General features: G+C 40.8%; 2 protein-coding genes across 4 annotated transcripts; one reads left to right on the plus strand and one right to left on the minus strand.

Annotated features, from left to right (window-relative positions):
* Window positions 1-2,098: 2,098 nt before the first annotated feature.
* Window positions 2,099-5,684, plus strand: gpha2 (glycoprotein hormone subunit alpha 2; the record flags this gene model as incomplete). The annotated part of the gene is made up of 3 exons (XM_082528135.1): window positions 2,099-2,219; window positions 5,302-5,486; window positions 5,580-5,684. The coding sequence occupies 3 exons, from the start codon at window positions 2,099-2,101 to the stop codon at window positions 5,682-5,684; spliced, it is 411 nt and encodes a 136-aa protein (XP_082384261.1).
* Window positions 5,685-6,613: 929 nt separating this feature from the next.
* On the minus strand, window positions 6,614-20,022 carry majin (membrane anchored junction protein). 3 transcript variants are annotated; one of them, XM_082526574.1, is made up of 10 exons: window positions 19,888-20,022; window positions 19,544-19,660; window positions 17,682-17,727; window positions 17,508-17,583; window positions 17,224-17,322; window positions 16,603-16,619; window positions 16,220-16,350; window positions 10,689-10,755; window positions 7,728-7,795; window positions 6,614-7,255 (listed from the first exon to the last, which is right to left on the minus strand). In XM_082526574.1, the coding sequence occupies exons 2-10, from the start codon at window positions 19,642-19,644 to the stop codon at window positions 7,210-7,212; spliced, it is 651 nt and encodes a 216-aa protein (XP_082382700.1). In that variant the 5' UTR covers window positions 19,645-19,660; window positions 19,888-20,022; the 3' UTR covers window positions 6,614-7,209. The 3 variants fall into 3 exon arrangements, with proteins under 3 accessions (XP_082382700.1, XP_082382701.1, XP_082382699.1); XM_082526575.1 differs by having other exon boundaries at window positions 7,728-7,792; window positions 19,846-20,022; XM_082526573.1 differs by having other exon boundaries at window positions 19,846-20,022.
* Window position 20,023: the final 1 nt, after the last annotated feature.

Below are 20,023 nucleotides of genomic sequence, written 5' to 3' on the forward strand. Positions count from 1 at the left end.
AGCCCGACTCTGTATGGGCTTGTGTGAGGTCCGCCTTTCAGTTCACTCGTGCTGTGTATCAACTGGCAACCGAGGCCTACAACATTATTATTTCCTGTGTGATTTGTGTGTGTGTCTCCGTGCATGCATGTGGGGCAAAGCTGTGAGCTTGATGGAAAACCTATCTAGTTTTCCTCTGTGTCACAGCAGCGGTCCCCTTAAAAAGGTTAAAAACTGGGGAGCCTGAGACAAAGGGGGAGGGAGTGGTGAAGGGATGGTAACACGCTCCAAGAAGTCATTCAGGAAAAAACGGTTCACCTCGATTTTAGAATATAGAGAGAATTCAGTACCACAAGTTTTGTCGCGCAGGTAGAAAGAGCAGCCACAGAGGAGGAGAAAACGGGAGCAGAGGAAAAGAAAAAAGCTTCAGACACACTCAGCTCTCTAATTGTGGGCGTGTCCAGAGCTAAAAGTGCCTTCGTTCTTACCTGTGTTACTTATATCCCTGCATGAGGCTCAGAACAAGCACTCTCTCACAGACACCTGTCAGACGACACACCCCTGCACTTGAGAACTCTCAGCTCTGCATCTCCAGGTAAGAGCCTTCTCCTTTTTGTTTAGTTTATTTTTTACACCAGATCTAAACTTTAATGCACTTAGAAATTTAAATCAAATGGTGCTTTTTTCTTTCTTAATTTCCTACAAACTAGATTATATTGACATTACTAAATTTTAAGGAAGCGCTTTCATCTTTTTTCTCGCTTCCTAACATCCTGCTGTGGGAGGATTTTTCATGTATTATATAATAAGAAACATATCACGGTAAAAGCACGTCTTGCGTCATATCAAGTATCCATAAATATGAAAAAATGCTATTTTTTATTCATTTGCATTTCTCAAAAATACATCCAAATGATGCAGTTTGTAGAAAAGAGTTTTGCAGGGGTTTTATTTTGAAAGTCATGACTACAATTGTATCCCTTTGTTTTCAAAATTATCTTTGCAAAACTAAGCAAAGTGAATATCATTTACACAATGGTTTTTTGGAGTCCGTAACATGAAAACAAACAAACATATATAACACACTAATATGTATTTATTTTAGTGTATCATATTCACGGGAAGAGCTTTAGGGTTAAGGAAACAGGTTAAGTTAAAGCTAAATATTTATCTTTTACTTTTTTATTTTCAGAGAAGCCTAAAACTTTTCCCAAAGGGGGGAAATTTCTACTGTCATGCGGTCATATGTAAGCGGCTTGACTGTTGATTTGGTTGCACAGGCAGTGTTAATGGCATCCCCCAAGCCTTTCTGCCAATGCCACAGTCGTGATTTCTCAGAAGTAGAGCTGGAAAGAGCTGCAAATTTAGAGGCAGGGGTCAGCAGCGTGACTTTATTGTTTGCACACGTGTGGGTGAAGTTGGTGGGTACGTCAAACCTACGATGTTCAGGCTCATCGATCGCGACTTGTGTTCGTCTGCGTGTGCGCTTGACATATATATTTGTGGCTGTGTACATTCTGTGAACTTAAACGGAGTGCGTGCGTGCGTGCGTCAGCGGGTACCTGTTAAATGAAGCAGACTGTAAAGATAGAGACAGTGTTGTCTTTATTCACATCAGCCGTTACTCAACCGAGTGACACACAGGCAGACATGCAGGATGGGAAACCACCTTGGCAGAAAGAGCAGGAGGCTCTCAGGAGGCCATTCATTTGAGGGGAAAGTTCATCCTGAGAAGATTTTAAAAAAGGCATCGTGGCTTCTTCATGGCCCAGAAGACCAAATGCAAATCTGATTTAAGTGACGTAATGACTGGCTCCAACTTTTTTTTTGGCATGTTCTTCAAAACCAAACAATGCCTGCTCGGCTTAAAGAGGTTAAACTCTCCAAGATTTTACAGGAAACCAGGCAATAAAATAAGACAAAGCTGAAAAACTCTTTTGTGCAGCAATAATCATTCTGAGCCGTCCTGAGGCTGCTCTGATTTATTGCGCCAAGGATCGGAAACCACTGGCCCTGTGCATTTTGCATGATTTCCTTAAAAGCTGGGGACAAAACACTTTTTCTCTTTCCTGGGTTCTTGTAGCAACATTTAACATATCCCTCTGTTTGAACCATTCAGATGTCGCTGTGCATGACCTCACATCTCTGCCTGCTGGCCCTACCAGTGATCTCACTCCTGCTGCTCTCCTCTTCTATTGGTTGGAGCTCCGATGTCCTCACCCCAGGCTGTCACCTTTACCGTAAGTTTTGAACTGTATAGTTCAGTTTCCAGGTCTAAAGTTTGTGGAAGAGGTAACCAGAAGAAATTCACAGATGATTCGCGGATTCAGTATGCTCATACTACGGAAATTACCCCACCTTTGGCTGCACAGTTTTATGCGATATTCAATTCCCAAACCTCTTCCAGTGTGGGCTGTTTCTCAGCAGACACTGTAGCCCCTTTCCAAACTGTAAACCAAACAGGAACCAAATTTTGGGTGTTTTTCTTCAAATATAGGTTCACCAACCAGAATGGAAACAGTTCGGTGTTGCTGCAGTGTCCACTTAGATATACTTTTTTGTTCAAAGTTAGCTTTTAGCATTAAATCCTCACAGACTTAAATTATGTCCTATTCTAGCAGCATTATCCTGACAGTGCCAAACCATACTTTTCATAATTGTGGTTTGGATCTTTTTTATTTTAACGTATTTTACTTTTTCATGGATGAATAACCTCAGAGACTGAGGTCTGATTTAAACTGACTTATAGGCTTTTGCATTTATAAACATGACCGAGAAACAATAGTCCCACAATCAATTTGTATGTACTTGTCAAAGTATCATACATCCACTTTCTTCCACTTATCCAATTCAGCGGCCCCGCGGGGTTCTGGAGTTTATCCCAGCTGCCATAGCATGAGCTGGGTACACTCTACAGGACGCCAGGCTGTCCCAGGTCAAAATATCATTTTGACATTTTCATTGTGGACTTAAAAAGTACACTCAGCATTTTTTTTGGGGGGGGGGGGGGGGGGTATGTAATAAAAGGTAAATGGACTAGTTCTTATATAGTGCTCTTCTATTAACTGCACTCAAAATGCTTTATACAACATGTCTCATTTATTCATTCATTCATATATGCACTTGTTTTCTATACCTTTTCTACCTAAGTGCTTTCTGTCTAACATTCCCACACTGATGGACGCACTGGGGAGCAACTTAGGGTTCAGTATTTACCTAAGGTTACTTGGGAACAGCCCAATGCTGCCTTCTCATAAACTTATAATTCATGCATTAAAAATACATAGGAACTGGTCTGAAGTTGGTGGAAACCACCGTGCTCCACCATGTAGCCAGAGACCCACCACATTTGCAGTACACCAAAGCATTACGCCAGCTGATGCTAAGCTTGAGTGTCCATTACATTCTCACAACATATTAGTGCTAATTCACTAAGCGCCAAAGTGCACCAGTGTCACTTCAAAGAAAGTTTTATTATTGTCAGCAAATAGTAGCTGATAGAGGCTAACAATAGCTAATAGACAGTACAGTAGTTAAGGGTGGCAAAGTTTAGCATATCCTCACAAATCACCACAGTAATATTCTTCAGAAGCAAGAATGATGATTTGTATGGGATGATTTTCACAAATTTTTGTTCACAAATTTTATACCGTCTCCCAGTGTAAATAAAGTTGGACACTTTTCACATGGCATTGGCAGGTGAGGTGAAATGTGGAAATGGCAGCCTTCCACAGATAGGGAAAAACTCCCGGATGGATTCAGTCCAAACGGATCAGCTCAGTCTAAATTGAATGTTTTTTTGGCCGTTTGTCCTACAGCAGCCACCGTAGCAAGGACTATGCACTTGAATCTGAGCAGACAAGTATCACATGTGGAGTTCCCCAAGGTTCCATCTTGGGACCCCTTCTGTTTAACATCTACATGCTCCCACTGGCACAGATTATAAACAACAACAAAATAAACTATCACAGCTATGCAGATGACACACAAATATATATCACAATGTCACCAGGAGACCGAGGCCCTGTACAGGCTCTTGGTAAATGCATTGAGGAAATCAATGACTGGTTGTGCCACAATTTTCTCCAGCTAAACAAAAACAAAACTGAGGTAATAGTCTTTGGCGCCAAAGAAAAACGATTACAGGTCACCAGAGAACTTCAATCTATACATCTAAAAACCACAAACCAGGCGAGAAATTTGGGTGTAGTGATGGATGCAGACCTAAACTTAGAAAAACACATTAAGACAATAACAAAGTCAGCTTACTATCACCTCAAGAATATATCAAGGATAAAAGATCTGATGTCTCAACAGGACCTGGAAAAACTAGTCCATGCATTCATCTTTAGTAGGCTTGATTACTGTAACAGCATCTTTACAGGTCTACCTAAAAAATCAGTCAGACAACTACAGCTCATTCAGAACTCTGCTGCTCGAGTCCTCACTAAGACCAAAAAAGTGGACCACATCAGTCCAGCTCTGAGGTCCTTACACTGGCTGCCTGTCCGTCAGAGGATAGACTTTAAAGTTCTGATGCTGGTCTATAAAGCTCTGAATGGTTTAGGACCAAAATACATCAATGACCTCCTGATCCAGTATGAACCATCCAGATCCCTCAGGTCATCTGGATCCGGTCTTTTATCAGTTCCCAGAGTCAGAACCAGACACGGAGAAGCTGCATTCAGCTTTTATGCTCCTTATATCTGGAACAAACTCCCAGAAAGCCTCAGATCAGCTGAAACACTCAGTTTATTTAAATCCAGGTTGAAGACTCACCTGTTCTCAGCTGCATTTGAATAAAGCACCAAATCCACACTTTAAGCTTAAATTTCAAAACTTACATTTAACTACTGATTTTATCTACTGTTCTGATTTTATCTGTTTTGCTTTTATATACTGTTGTTTGTTTGTTTGTTAATTAGTTAGTTAGTTTATTTGCTTGTTTTAATCAATTTTAAATCATGCTTTTTATTTGTTCTTGTTTCTAATGTCTCTGTAAAGCACTTTGAATCACCTTGTTGTTGAATTGTGCTATACAAATAAACTTGCCTTGCCTTGCCTTGCCTTGCCTTGAATTGGGAGAGGTAAGAAAACAGAACTCAGTTGATTGGAATCTGCAATCTACTGATATCTAGTGGTGAGAAAATGTACACATTGAGAACTCTTATGCATTTCATTGTATGACAGTGGGACATAACTAAGCACTCTTGGACTTAGTGGGAATGCATATCAAAGACCATGATTCTTTGGGAGTGAGCTATTGGTTAGTCTTAAATTCCTGCATGGATCTGCAAACCTGTACTTTTCCCCCTCCTCCAGCCTTCAACGTGACCATCCGCAGTGACCGTCGCGGCACATGTAAAGGCACCCATCTGGTCTACGCCTGCGTGGGCTACTGTGAGTCCAGTGCCTTTCCATCCAGATACTCAGTACTGATGGCCTCCAACTTCACCCACAACATCACTTCCACTTCACGATGCTGCACCATTAGCAAGGACGCCAAGGTAAGAGGTGGGAGATGTTGAGGAAACAATTATAGGAGCAACTACTGCTTCATTTTTACTGTTGTTCATTTTCTTTGGCTTCTCTTCACTTAGGTCAAAGTTCGCCTGGACTGCCCGCAGGGTCGTCACCATGACGAAATAGAGATCCTGACAGCGAAGGCGTGTCGCTGTGACATGTGCCGCAAATCACGCTATTGATACACAATGATATTATACTGCATACTAATGTTAACCACAATGAGAAACCAGGTTACAGTGTAGGCAGTAAAATACTGACAACTTTTCTTTTTCTGTCCATTTTGGCTTGTTTGAACAAAATTAACTTTAACTGACATTGTAATATGGTACTTTCATAGCAGGGCCTCCTTCACTAAAGTGGACCTATTATGCTTTCCCTTAATTTTGTGAAATATATATACTTTGCTTTAGTGGTGGACGCTCATATTAATTAAACTCATCCAAGGATGGTCATCAGAAGCACAGAGTTTTGGCTATAAACATATATATAGTTTACATATATAGCACACAATTCAAATCTTTTGTTTAAGACAGACAGCCAATCAGAACAAAGTGAGCCTGAGGTGAGGGGGAGGAGCTAAAACGACTTATTTCTGACAGCAGAAGAGCTGAGGGGCTGCACCAAGGCTCAGTATTAGATAATTAAAGATTAATCTGATATGTGATTCATGCAAAGCTACTCTAGTAAAGTCCAAGATCGAAAATGAGCATAACAGGAAATGAAATAACAAGAGATCCAAAATAGAAAAGCTCCCGGCAGTACTAAACGTACTAATGACCACGACACCCTGAAATTGTAGACAGTAAATTCTCTGGCTACAGATCTAACTACTTTATTACTGGATGAAAAATTCACGCTTTTTAATGTGCTGTTAGTTTTTTTGTGTAAAATGTGATGTAAGAGAAACTTGATTGACATGCTTTGAGTTTAGGCTGTAGAAACCATTCTGTCACACACACACTGCACACAAACTAAACATTTTTATAGTGTTGCCTCGGGGCTTTGAGGCTTGGCAAACACTTCATAATTCAATCATCTTTCATCACACTTTGTGACTCAGTAGCAAGTGTCAGGACACAGATATAATCAAACTCGCAGGAACCGAAAGTCAGATTTAGAATGACTTTAATATAAAATGAATGAAAACATAGCAGTCGATAAAACAGTTGAGTCATGTCTTTGTTGACTTCGATTAACAAAAAAGTTGAAATACCGTCTTTGGAAACAACGTAAAGCTCAAATATATGAGGAATGTCATTCTTGTAGTAACCACTAATCACAGTCATGAGACCAAAGAATGTACACAATTTATTTATATTTAAGAATCTGAACTAAAGTCATTTTGTAAATAATATCTATTGATGAAACCAAAGAATGTTGGAAATGAAAAAGAGGAACAATGCACTGTGTAATTTGTAATGAAACTGTATGTCAATAAATTTCTATTCTGCAACTTTAAAATAATTTCTGTGAATTTTCTATTTTTTTTTTTCTTAACAACCACGCACAAATAAACTTAAGCGGTCACATAACATGCCTAACCACAACCTCTATCCCTAAGCTTAACTTTAAATTCAGCCTTGAATTAAGTGATAAATGTTGAGTGAGTTTGTGCTCCTATGAACCTCATTCATCACTGACTCACTGTACACGCATCATATCAATAAACAATTCAGTTGGTAATATTACTGAGGAAATGCTTTTCTAATTCTCTGGATCTTTGACGAACAATGAGAAAGGGAAGACATGGCTGCAAAGAAAAAAAACAAAGACTTTTAGAGATTGTTGCAGTGAACGAAATGCACATTTGATAACATTAAGACAGGGTTCTTGGGCTCAGTCCACAGAGCTGCTACCGTATTTCATTACCACCACGAAAAGACGTGTTAAATGGTTTGGCATGCTCGTTCAGAACATGCTCATGTCAGTCCTTGATATGCCTAAGGACATCGGGCGACTGTGAGCAGGCATTTCGCAGGAATACTGTAATTTCTGTGCTTACATGCACAGGAATTACAGCATTCCTGCAGAGTGGGACTTCCCAACCCATTGTAATCTTTGACATCTTATTTTATCAGCAGATCGACCGTACAAATCAGCTCTTGTTTCTCCCCTGGGTGTAAAAAATCAATTAACTGTCTGACTGTTACCCTGCTGTGTCTGCCTGCAGCATTCAAGGAAAAACTCTACTGATGGTGTTGGCACTGCACTGTCATACTGACCTGGCCAGCTGCTTCAGAAATCCTGATCTCACAGGTGTCCCCTGCTCCTGCAGTACTATCTCAGGCTGCTTTTATTTAAAAAAGAGAAGAAAATATAGATAAATAACACACACCTGCTATAACTTGTTTTCACCACTTTTCCCATATGGTGATATAACCCCAAAAAGCATAAAAAACCCAAATACCCCCAAAACAAATCTAAAATGTTCAAGTATGTGAATTGACCAGGACAGAGCCACAAAAGGGCATAGGAAGAGATGCATTAACTAAGCCAGTATGAGGTTTTCAGTGGTCCATTCAACAGCCAACTTGTTATGTGCACTTTTTCAACTCTTGTTAACTCAAATATGTAACCAACCAATCACATTGCATCGCTCAATGGCTTTAGACGTGAAGACATGGTCCAGACAACCTGCTGAAGTTCAAGCTAAACATGTGGAACCTTAAAACAGATGGGTTATAGCAGCAGAAGACCCCACCAGGTACCACTCCTGTAAGCTAATAATGGGAAACTGAGGGTACAATTCATGAGGTCACCATAACTGGACAATTGAAGATTGGAAAAATGTTGTCTGGTCTGATGAGTCTGATTTCTGCAGCAAAATTCAACTTGGTCTGAATGTGGTGTAAAAACATAAAAGTATAGATCCCTCCAGCCTTATATGAATGGCTCAAGTTGGTGTTAGTGGTACACAATTGGTACTCTTTGGGTCTCGTAGTACTACTTTAGCATTATTTAAACGCCACAGCCTCTCTGAATTCTGTTGCTGACCACATCCATTGGTACACAACCACAGTGAGCCAATCGTCTGATGCCTACTCCCAGCATGATAACGCAACACGTCACAAAGCTCAAACCATCTCAACCTGGTTTCTTGAACATGACAATGAGTTCTTTGTACTCGTATGGCCTCCACAGTCACCAGATCAATCCAATAGAGTAGATTTGGGATCTGGCGGAACAGGAGACTTACATCACAGATGTTCAGCAAACAAATGTGTAGCAACTATGTGATGCTGTCATGTGAAAGACTCAGAGAAAAATCTCTGAGGAATCTTTCCAGCACCTTGTTGAATCTGTGTAATGAGAAATTAAGGTAGTTCTGAAGGCAAAAGCTGAGCCAAACTGATAGTAGCAAGGTTTACTGAACAGTAATAAGGTGACCAGCAAGTGCACATTTGCCTGCTTCGGTGAACAGAAACAGCCAAATGCGACCACAAAATTCTTTCAGTAAGTGAAGTCCTGGGTTATTCAAAGGAGCTTGCAAAGAAAAGCGTCTGGACTTCTTTAAGTTGCTTGAAGACGTTTCACCTCTCATCCTAGAAGCTTCTTCAGTTCTAAGGTCAAATGGTGGAGAGTCCCAGATTTAAACCTAGTGGGAGTATCGTCCCCAAAGAGGGACAAAAGGACCCCCTGATGATCTTCTAATCCCCTGAGCCAAGGTGTGAAACTGGGTGTGGGTCCCAATCAGCCAGAGTTTCGGGTGAGCTCATTGTGAAACCTGGCCCCACCTTATCATGCGAATTCCTGAGATCAGATGGCCCAGGATGGGACTGGGCGTTAAGGCGTCTGGGGAGGGAACTCAAAACTGGATTATAGATGGCAGACAGTTGGTGTGGTAAACCACTGCCTCTGTTCAAAGATGGTCGCTCACAGTGGACATAGATGGCTTCTTTCACTCCTCTTTCAAACCATCTGTCCTCTCTGTCCAAAATGTGAACATTGGCATCCAATTTTTGAACAGAGAGGAGTGAAAGAAGCCATCTATGTCCACTGTGAGCGACCATCTTTGAACAGAGGCGGTGGTTTACCACACCAACTGTCTGCCATCTATAATCCAGTTTTGAGTTCCCTCCCAAGACGCCTTAACGCCCACTCACATCCTGGGCCATCTGACCTCAGGAATTCGCATGATAAGGTGGGGCCAGGTTTCACAATGAACACACCCGAAACCCTGGCTGATTGGGACCCACGCCCAGTTTCCCACCTTGGCTCAGGCGATTAGAGGATCATCAGGGGGTCCTTTTGTCCCTCTGCGAGGGGATACTCCCACTAGGTTTAAATCTGGGACTCCCCACCATTTGACCTTAGAACTGAAGAAGCTTCTCGGATGAGAGGTGAAACGTCTTCAAGCAACTTAAAGAAGTCCAGACACTTTTCTTTGCAAGCTCCTTTGACTACGATGACCTGGATGACTGAGAACCTTCACAGACAAGTCCTGGGTTACTAAAACTACATGTAAAAAGCAAACTACGGCCTTAAAATAACCACAAATTTGCAGTCAACATTAGTTTAAATTGAAATTAATTTCATAAAAATGTTTGCCATCCTTCTCTTAAAGCTCGTATGTACATTAACATCATCAAGACCACAACGTTCGAACATAATTCTTTTTAAAGCTTGCAGACTTGTATCGACACTTCCTTCTCAGCGTTAAGACAATAATAACTCAAAGGGCTGACATAACAAGTTTAAATCATTTTTTCCACTTGAAACAAATGCTGAAGGGGAAAAAAAGGAACAGAAGCGAGAGGTGGAAAAAGACAGAGTGGACAAATGTAGAAACAGAGGATCAGGTTAGATGAAAGGGCATGAACGAGAAAGGAACGGAGAGAGGGGTAATTTTGGATTTTACTGCTAATTAAACCAAAGCACATCACCACTCTCTCACATGCACACAATTACAGAGTTCTGTGTCTGATGTAATGCTATTATTAACCTTAATGACACTAGTTATCCTACCTGTCTGCGCTAATGTTAGCCTCGGGCTGCAATAAAGACAAAGATGCTACAAGAGTGTGTGTGTCAGAGAGGAAATGAAAGGGTGTTACAAGACTGACATTAGAGTTTGAAGCGTTGGAATCGTAACTCTAAACAATGACTGACGCTTCAATTTTACACGGAAGAGTGTGAGAATCGATCAGAAGTTACGAGTAAAACGTCGAACTGGAAAGGATCACCTTGTCAACGTGTCCTGGATCTTCTTTGGTCTTTCCCTGAGAGTGCTCACTGACCAAGTCCAACTTGCTGTAATTTAGACACAGACAACTTTCAAGTATCTGAGGAACTTTATTATAAATACAAGAAGATCTGTCAGTCAGTTTTGGTTGCCTCGGCAATAATTGTCCTGATTTAAGTGTGTTGGTGTGATCGTTTAAGTGTGCGTTATGCTCACTCGGCCACCACAGATCGATACCTTTGTCATCAAATGGAAAATGTTCGCCTTTGATTTTTTTATTTTAACAAGCAAATAGTGGCTCCACAGATTAAGGTGATACATTTGAGGATTCAAAATAGGATTTAAATCTAGCCCATCTATCAGCATTCAGTCCTTTGCGTATTTGCTTAGGATGTTGTTAAAAAGTCCAATTCCATGTCTACTTCAGTTTTTAGAAACAAGGCCTTACATAACCTTTAAATGCTTTTGCTATTATTCACAAACCGTAGTACGATCAGTGAATGCAAGTACCTGACCCAGTCCCTGAGGCAGAGGAACAAGCAATCAAAATTTCAACTGGCCTTTACAGCTGCTTTGAGGTTCTTCTGATGAGCAGCTGTCTCACTACAGCAAACATCTCTGTCGTTGAGGCCTGGTCTTTTGAAATTTGTGTTCAGCTTCTTTGTGATTGGTGACGCATGCAAGGTGGCACAACAGTTGCAACAGTTACCTGCAGATCCCAGGATAAAATTTTGGGATTGTTGAAGGATTTTTTTTCTTGGGCAACTAGCTAACTTCTATCACCATAAGTCAGAACCCGGAATCACATCGTTGATGGCAGATCTTTGGTCATTTATTAGATCATCTAGTTTCTTTTACATTTCTACTAACTGTAACTAGTCTGCACAGTTCTTAAAAACTCTGACACTGTGACAGTAACAGCAAACTATCAGAGCTTTTGTCATTCTCTAAGTAGGTTCTACTATTTTCACAGAAAGCACCACCCAAGTCCGGCCAAATAAAGAACCTACTGTTAAAACATGTTAGTCCAAGAACTTTAATCTGCTAGGTCAATGACAAGAAATAAATAAAATACACACAAAAAAAGAGCAAAATAAGAACCAACTATTTGCCAAAAGCAAGTTTAAAAAGGTTTTTTTTTTTGGTGCTTTTTAAAAGACACCACAGATCTCAGGCTCAATGTGAGAGATCTCCAGAGTCTGGGGCCACTTGTCACAGCTGGGGCAGCAGCCGTGGTGGAGTGAATGAGGACCCAAGTTGCAGACAGTGGTGGAGATGCGAGTGAGGTTGTTTACAGTAACAAAAGACGAGGGCAGAACTAAACATGAACCTAAACTGGGGAAAACTAATAATAACAAAACCATAACTCACAAAGTCACAGCCGGGGAAAACGTAAGGAGGTACGCAGGGGATGAAGAGCTGGGAAGGAAGATCAGAGTGTGGCGTAGAGATGACCACAAGACGCAGAATGACACAGGTTACACAGACAAACCGACAAGGAGCACAGACTGACACCCACGATATGTACACACAAAAGGTAATCAGGTAATGGCACACAGGAGGGAAGCACAGCAGATGCTAATTCACAAGACGACAGGAAAACACAAGCTGACACAGTGATAACAGACCTTCAAAGTAAAACAGGAAATTCACAAAGACAAACTCAGGGACACGAACAGATCACAGGAGGGAGAACACTAAAGCACTAAACACAAGACCCAAACCCTAAGCCCTAATATAAAATAAGAATTAACACAAAACATAAGATGACACCAAAATGCAACACAAAATGCTGGGTCAACGACCGAGGACCATGACACCACTGTTGCAAAGGCTCTGCCTCCTTTAGTTCACAGCAGGCAGGCCCTGTTCACAACCACCTGCTAGGGATGTATGGATGTAAATGTCCACTTTAAGATGCTGGTGCTTGTCCATGCAGAGTTCTAAAAGTTAAAAACAGCATCTTAAAGTGGACCCTGAAATTGATGGGAGCCAGTACAACCGAGTTAGCGAGGGTCTCACATGGAAGTGTGTAGATTACAGTGGGAGAAATGTAGTGGAAGTACTTTGCCATGTGAGCAAATAACTACACAATGCCAGTTGTGTATGAAATTTGCGCATAAGCTTCATCATTAACTGCTTCCTTATACTGGATCAAGTGTCTGCTTATCAAAATAGTACATGTCAAAAAAAAGCCAACCTTCCATGAAATATCCTTGTACATCTTTAGATCTAACATAATCTGCCATCCACACTATATTAGGTCAGTGAGCAAGTACAAAGAAACTCTACAAGCGCCCTTAAGGGCACTAAACTATTCATTTTTTCTTGTGACTAAGGAAACTTTCTGGTTCAGAAAGCTTCCCGATTGGCCAGAAATCTTAAAAACAGCAGTGCTTATATGATTTGTGTGCAAAAAACAAGAACTTCTAAATCCAGATACATAGAGGCTTGAAAATAACCATCATTTAGAGTCAAGGCCCAGAAAAGAGAAAAGTGAACCAATGGTGGCTTGTGTTAAAAATACAATTGAGAGCCTAACTATAACTGATCCTGCTTCACAGGAAAACAGTAGAGATGTAATTCATTTTTATCAGGAAGTCCTAAAAACTCCCTCCTTCAGTTAATCCAAAATGCTGCAGCAAGAGTGCTGACAGGGACTAGAAAGAGAGAGCATATTTCTCCTGTTTTGGCTTCCCCTCATTGGCTTCCTGTTAAATCCAGAATTGAATTCAAAATCCTGCTCCTCACATACAAGGTCTTAAATAATCAGGCCCCATCTTATCTTAATGACCTTGTAGTACCATATCACCCTATTAGAGCACTTCGCTCTCGCTCTGCAGGCCTACTTGTTGTTCCTAGAGTATTTAAAAGTAGAATGGGAGGCAGAGCCTTCAGTTTTCAGGCCCCTCTTCTGTGGAACCAGCTTCCAGTTTGGATTCGGGAGACAGACACTATCTCTACTTTCAAGACTAGGCTTAAAAATCTCAGTGAAATTTTATTTCCTGTGAATTGGTTCTGAAGCTTGAGGCTGTGCCGTTTGCAGGGTGTGTGTGTGTTTCCTGAGTTTTAAAAAGGAGACACTTCTGTTTACATAAGTTAAAACAAACTAGATGGAACACGAGACCTTGTTTATGTGTGTGCACACATTTCAAATAATAATTTTCGCCCCACTGATCTGACTGTCAGAGTGATTGAGGTGGCGCCTCTTGCCTGTTTCATAACTGCAAGAACCACTGAAGCGTGCGTTTGTGTGTGTGAAACAAAGTGGTCGTCAAAATGAATGACTTAGTGATTTTATGAGCAAGGACACTGATTTTGATCCCTAAACTGTGCGTGTATAATACTTGTATGAACAAGTGTCCTCTTATTGTTCGCATCGTCTTATAACAGCAACATAAATGGACTCCGAAGGAGAACACAAAAATATGCACTGGCTTCTTTCCGAGAAAGTTTACCTATGTCAGTCACCTCAGTGACTCAGTCACCTTATTTCACCTGAAATAGAGTAAATCTAAACGAGGGTTAAGGCCCCCACTGGGTGACCCTTTGTCGAGCTCTGCGTGTACACAGAGCCAATACAGAAGCTACAAGATGTGCATTGGTGCAGTCCTCCAGATAGCCAAAAGTATGTCAGCTATGAGCCGATCCTATATAATAATAATCATCATAACAATAATAATTATAACGATTAAATAAAAAAGGAATACACCAGAAGACTAAAATATGTTAATCAATAGAAAAAAAGTGAGAAAAAGATGTCATCACATAAAAAGCAAGTCCTTAAAGGAACTGACTCTACAAGCTTTATGTCCTCTTCTAAGGCCCCAATTGAAAAAGGATGATGACCTTCAGACTGAAAACTTGACTTTGGAAAGGCTCCATCCGTGGATCTAACACTGTGACTGACTCAGATGAAGCAGAGGGCAGGTCCGGGCGTGCTTTAGAAGTTATTATTATCTTAAAATCAATTATAAAATGTACAGGGAGCAAACGGATTAATCCATGAAGTCAGGATAAGAACAATGTTATTCTGCAGTTTGCATTGGTTTTAAATCTAGAGCTGGATCTAATTTAGAGGAAGCAGAACTGGACAGCTTTTTGTTGTTGTTATTGTGTTGGTCCGATTTAAATTGTCCAGTCAAATCTGTCCCCCTTTGGGTTCCAAAACAGCCCTGACCTGTCGAGGCACAGACTTCACCAGACCCGTGAAGGTGTGCTGTGGAATCTGACCGTGCCACTTGCCCTAATGCTCTGTGGTCTAGTTCTGATCCTCACATGCCCATTGTTGGTACTTTCAGTAGTGGACAGGGGCCACCATGGACACCCTGACCAACACGCTCTCATCCCAACGTGGAACATACCGATGACTGTGACAAATTATCAGCATGTTTCTATTGGATTCAATTGACAACACAAAGCGTTTGATAAGGACACGGAAGGGTACCTTTCTCGTTACTATGTGACACCTAGGGGTGTGACACATCGTCGGTGTGTTACACATTGAGATTAAAGCTCTGCCCTGACTGGTCTGTGGTTATGCAAACAAACTGTGATACTCTGTGTATTCTGACAACTGTCTATCAGAACCAATAATAACTTTTTCCCACAATCTGAGCTACAGTAGCCCGTCTGTTGGATCGTACCACACAGGCCAGCCTCCCCACGAACCTTGGCCATTCATGACCCTGTCTCTGTTTCACCACTGTTTCTTCTTTGGACCACTTTAATAGATACTGACCATTGCAGACGGAAACACCCTACAAGAGCAGCAGTTTTGGAGACGTTCTGACCCAGTAATCCAGCCATCACAGTTTGATCCTTGTTAGACTCACTCAAATCGTTACGCTTTTTCATTTTTCCTGCTTCCAACATCAGCTTTGAAGATAAAACTCCATCTGCTATGTGCATCCGGGCTTCAGTGAGGCTCACCTTCTACGTCTATAGTTTGTTTACATGCTCAGTTGGCTCGCGCTCAAGTTTCTGCTGAAGAGCACCAATTTCTTCTTTTAACTCTCTTTTCAGTTTGCCTTTCAAAGTGCTTAGTTCGGTTTTTAGCTCTTGCGTAAGGTCTTTTATGTCTCTACCGATTGTAGCAAGCCAAACTCGGAGTGTCTCGTTGTGAACTTGGCGGTCCACTTCTTCTGTTGTGCCATCTTCGCTTTCCAAGACGATTCCAGGTTGTACCACAGCTTTGTATTGCTGCCGGTTCGTTTTTCTACTTCTTTGTTCATTCCCACCACCCATCATCTCACGTTTATTTGGCCTGTTAAAGTATGTGGTGGGTTTATTATGCCCAACTTAGGGGAGTAGCTAACTATGTGTCTGCTCTCTCGCCACCTTCAACTAGCTCACCATTTCACTTCAAACCAAGTGCAACTTCTGCTGTTTTCCATTAGCATAAAACTTGTCACAAGAGAACCAGGTGAGTGTTGAAGATATGCAATTTTTACATTTTCAAAGACAATTTTAAATGTTACAAATGGAGCAAATGCAGTTTGTGAGAGATGTATGTAGAGAGAGAACACTCACCCAGTCACTGCCACCCTGTTTTCGGCCTCCGTGTCATTGATTAAGTCCTTTAGTATGGCCTCCTCTAGTGGTGAATCTCTCTTTAACTGAGGCTCAGGAATGGAAGGGATGTGCTGCCTTACATCATTCTCCTACAGAAAGACGCTTCAATGACTTCCCAGCTCGACTGTACTGTTGTATTACCTGATTGCACTCTATTATATTATAAGGAAAACATCATACAACCTTTCATCTAGTCACTGATTTTAACTTTAAACTATGTGTTCAGAGCAGAACTTTTCGGCACTAACCACAGCAACATATATTTCTTTGTTTAATAGTTTGAATATAAAATGTAAACATTCTCTCGTGTACTCTTGTGAGTAACATAATAATCCACTCACCTCCACTGATTGAGACCCTGAAAGAACACAAATAAACTGACATGAGATATCATCATCCCTGAACACTATCCTTGATCATTGTTCTCATTTCCCAAGATTTTCTCTCTTTGATTCCTTCCCTTATTTCCTCGTGTCTTAAAGATGAGTTATAAAGAAGGCAGGTGTAAACCAACAGGGAAAGAATTTTTTTGTTTTGGAGCCATAATTTTAAATGAAAACAGTTAATATTAGGTATTGCACAATATAGCTGTGTTATGATGTATTGTTATATTTTATGGGCCATTTGACATATTTTATCTGTCAGATGAAGTGGAGTCATCCTTAAGAGATGGACAGAGGAGAAGCAACAAGGTGGCATAAAATAAAGAATAGAAAACTGATAAACCTCTATAAAGTATTCGTCCATGCCTCTGCTTGCATCTTGCTTTTGATGACACAAAAAGATAAATAAGGGTGACGAATTAAATCTCTCTTCCCAGATTCTGTCCTTAAAACATAATTTAAAAAAAAAAAAAAGGTGAAAGTCAGTTTAGTTGAAGCTTCCTTTACTTTATAGTGTGTTATGTTAGTACGTCAGCTTTAAAGCTGCAAGATATCCAGCAGACGTGCAGCTGCCCTCACCGTTCTGCATGTTTTTCTCCAGGTAGAGGATAAGAGTGAAAGGGTAGATGCTCAGATTCATCTCATCATGTTTGCACACACTCTCCCACTGTTTCTTATCTGACAGCTGCAGTTAACAAAATACACCAGGCAGGAGCTACCATTCACATTTTGACTTCTGTGATCCTTATTACATACCTATGGACTGTATTATATCAGTTTAGTAGCATAGGTAGAGAAATAATGGGTCAAATTGAGGGATGAAAGGCGCTTAAACGCAGAGATGATGCAGAGGTGAAGGATACAAGGAAAGATGATGTAATGGGTGGAGGAGAAGGGCTGAAGGTCATCCAGGTTGCCAAGAACGGTTCTAATAATTTCCTTAAAACAGAGAAGAAGAGGCACAAACATGAAAAGAGGATCTAAAAAAGAACAGTGTGTGAAAGAACACATGGGTGCTGAGAAGGATCCACAATTACCTCTAATTCCTGATTGAAGGCGACTTCTCCCATAACATCCTGTTGGCTGTTGAGACACACCCATTTGATGCTCACATAAAGTTTCTCTCTTAAAGAAGTTGTCAACTTATTACAAAAGCAGTAAAGTTAAATATAATATCTATCGCGTCACTAAAGGCTTTTTATCAACCTGGCCATCCTGCTTGGAATTCCCATACGAACTGTGCTATTTAAACCATTTCAGCATGAATAGTTTTCGATGACTGCAAGCTTCTTTGCAACCCACCTCCACCCCCTCTGTTACCACTGAGGTTCTGCTGCTGCTGCTGCTGCTGCTTTGATAGAGTATGGGTGGACACCAGAGCAGAGCCATACTGTACGACCAAATATGACACACTGTGGTAAGAATATTTTGATTAAAGTTGTCCTGACAGAAATAGAAACGGTTAAGTGCTGCAGGGCTTTAAATGTGTAAAAAAAACATGTATGTTGTATTTTAAATAACAGAAAATAGCTTTAAGGCAGAATCAAGGATCACTCAGACTTTTATTATGGGGCATTATCCTGGAATATAGACATACAGCTCCAGTGAGATATGTTTCTCTTTTGCTGATCAAAATAACTGCCAGGAATCATATATCGTGATATATAACAGAAACCCTTATAAAGAGTGGCATTAAAAGCACGGAAATCATCAAAGCTTGAAGCACAGCTGTTTCCCCAACTGATTTGGGGATTGAAAACATTTTACAGTGCTTTAAAGAACTTAGACTATCAAAGGAAAAGGGATGTCCCACGTGGCAAGAAGAAAAAAGGTAGGTGCAACCTGAATCCTTACTTTCTCTGCAGCGCGTGTACTGATTTGAAGCTGTGCTGCAGGTTTGCTCTGCTTTGAAGACATACACGTGGAAGTGGAATCGTCTCAGGCTTAGACACAGTTAAATTATTTCATAGCTGAAAATGCTAGTAAAGCTCATTCTGGTTTGGAGAAAGACTACTAAGAAACGAGCAAACAAGAAAGTCTTCACTAGCACACAATTAGGATTCGACTGTTACCATGTTTATTTCTGCTTTTTTATGTGGGGATGTGACGTTGGTTCATTCTCTATACTGAAGAGAGGCAAAACGCACTAATCACAAAAATCACAGGAACACTTTGAAAACACATCAGATCTCAAACAAAGCCTTGTTTAGTAGAAGACTAAAGAGACGCTCGGTTTAAAGGCGCTTAGCATTACAGTTATCTCTCACTGTGACTACGATGCTTGATAACTATACTGATATTGACTGAGTTGTGTATTAGGAATGAAAGCATGCAGAATTTCCTGAAAATGAAAATTATCAACCTAGAGAGTAACTGAACTCGAAAAACTCTGAAAATGGGCCGAAATTTCATTGGAGCAACTCAAAATGGTACCCAGTAATTTGCATGGCCCCTACGTGCTTGTATGCAAGCCCGAGAATGTCGGGGCATCCTGGAGGAGTCTCGCTACCTGTGAAACTTTTGTAGAGTCCAGGTATCAACTCATGCTATCAGCAGTGACAGTGATACTAGCCAGATGCAAAACTAGTTAAAAAAAATAATGACAAACGATCAGGAGGGGAAAAATGTCAGTGACGTCCACCCTCTAACACCGTTGCTGTGTTGGGGGTTGTCTTATTGTCGCCCAGTTGTTGTGAACCTTTAGTTAATTCCATTAACACTGCAGCAGCTGAAACTAATTAACAACCCCATCTGCTGTTTAACTGACCACATCAATATTGCTGAAGTTTAGCTAATATTAAGCTATACTCTGATTAAAAAGCCTTCCTTTCATTTTTCTGAGCTGTACACATATAAACTAGAGCCTGAGTACGAAACACTGTGTATAACACTGCCTTGCCTGTAGCTGGAGCCTCCTCTGATCGTGAACTTGTAGATGAAACTCCCTGCTTTAAAGAATCGAGTTTCTGGGAGAGGAAATGAGAAGGCCTGCAACGGCATAGTCGACCTAAATGAGCTTAGGAAATAAAATGAGAAAATTAGCCAATTCATGTATTCATTGTTATAGTGAGGATTCAATAGGAAATACAGCAGGGAGAAAATGTTCAGATAGCTATACAGGGCAGATTTCACATGCAGTACTGTCCTTACATATGTTAGAAAAACAAAATTTCTTTCTCGCTTTAGTTTTTTTTTAATTACCGTATTGTCTAATGCTTAAAATTGCGACCTCGAATTCGCTACCTCGTTCACTGGGTTATCTCCGACCTCAAGCAGACCGTGAACAGTTAAATCTGTATCCGTCAATCAAACGTCTGATTCGTCTCGAGATTTGCTGAGCAGGATATATTCCCGCCTTCCGGCCGCTCGGGCTGCTGTG

This window comes from Aulonocara stuartgranti, assembly GCF_965226115.1.
Source record: "Aulonocara stuartgranti genome assembly, chromosome: 3".
In the NCBI taxonomy this organism is placed as follows: Eukaryota; Metazoa; Chordata; class Actinopteri; order Cichliformes; family Cichlidae; genus Aulonocara; species Aulonocara stuartgranti.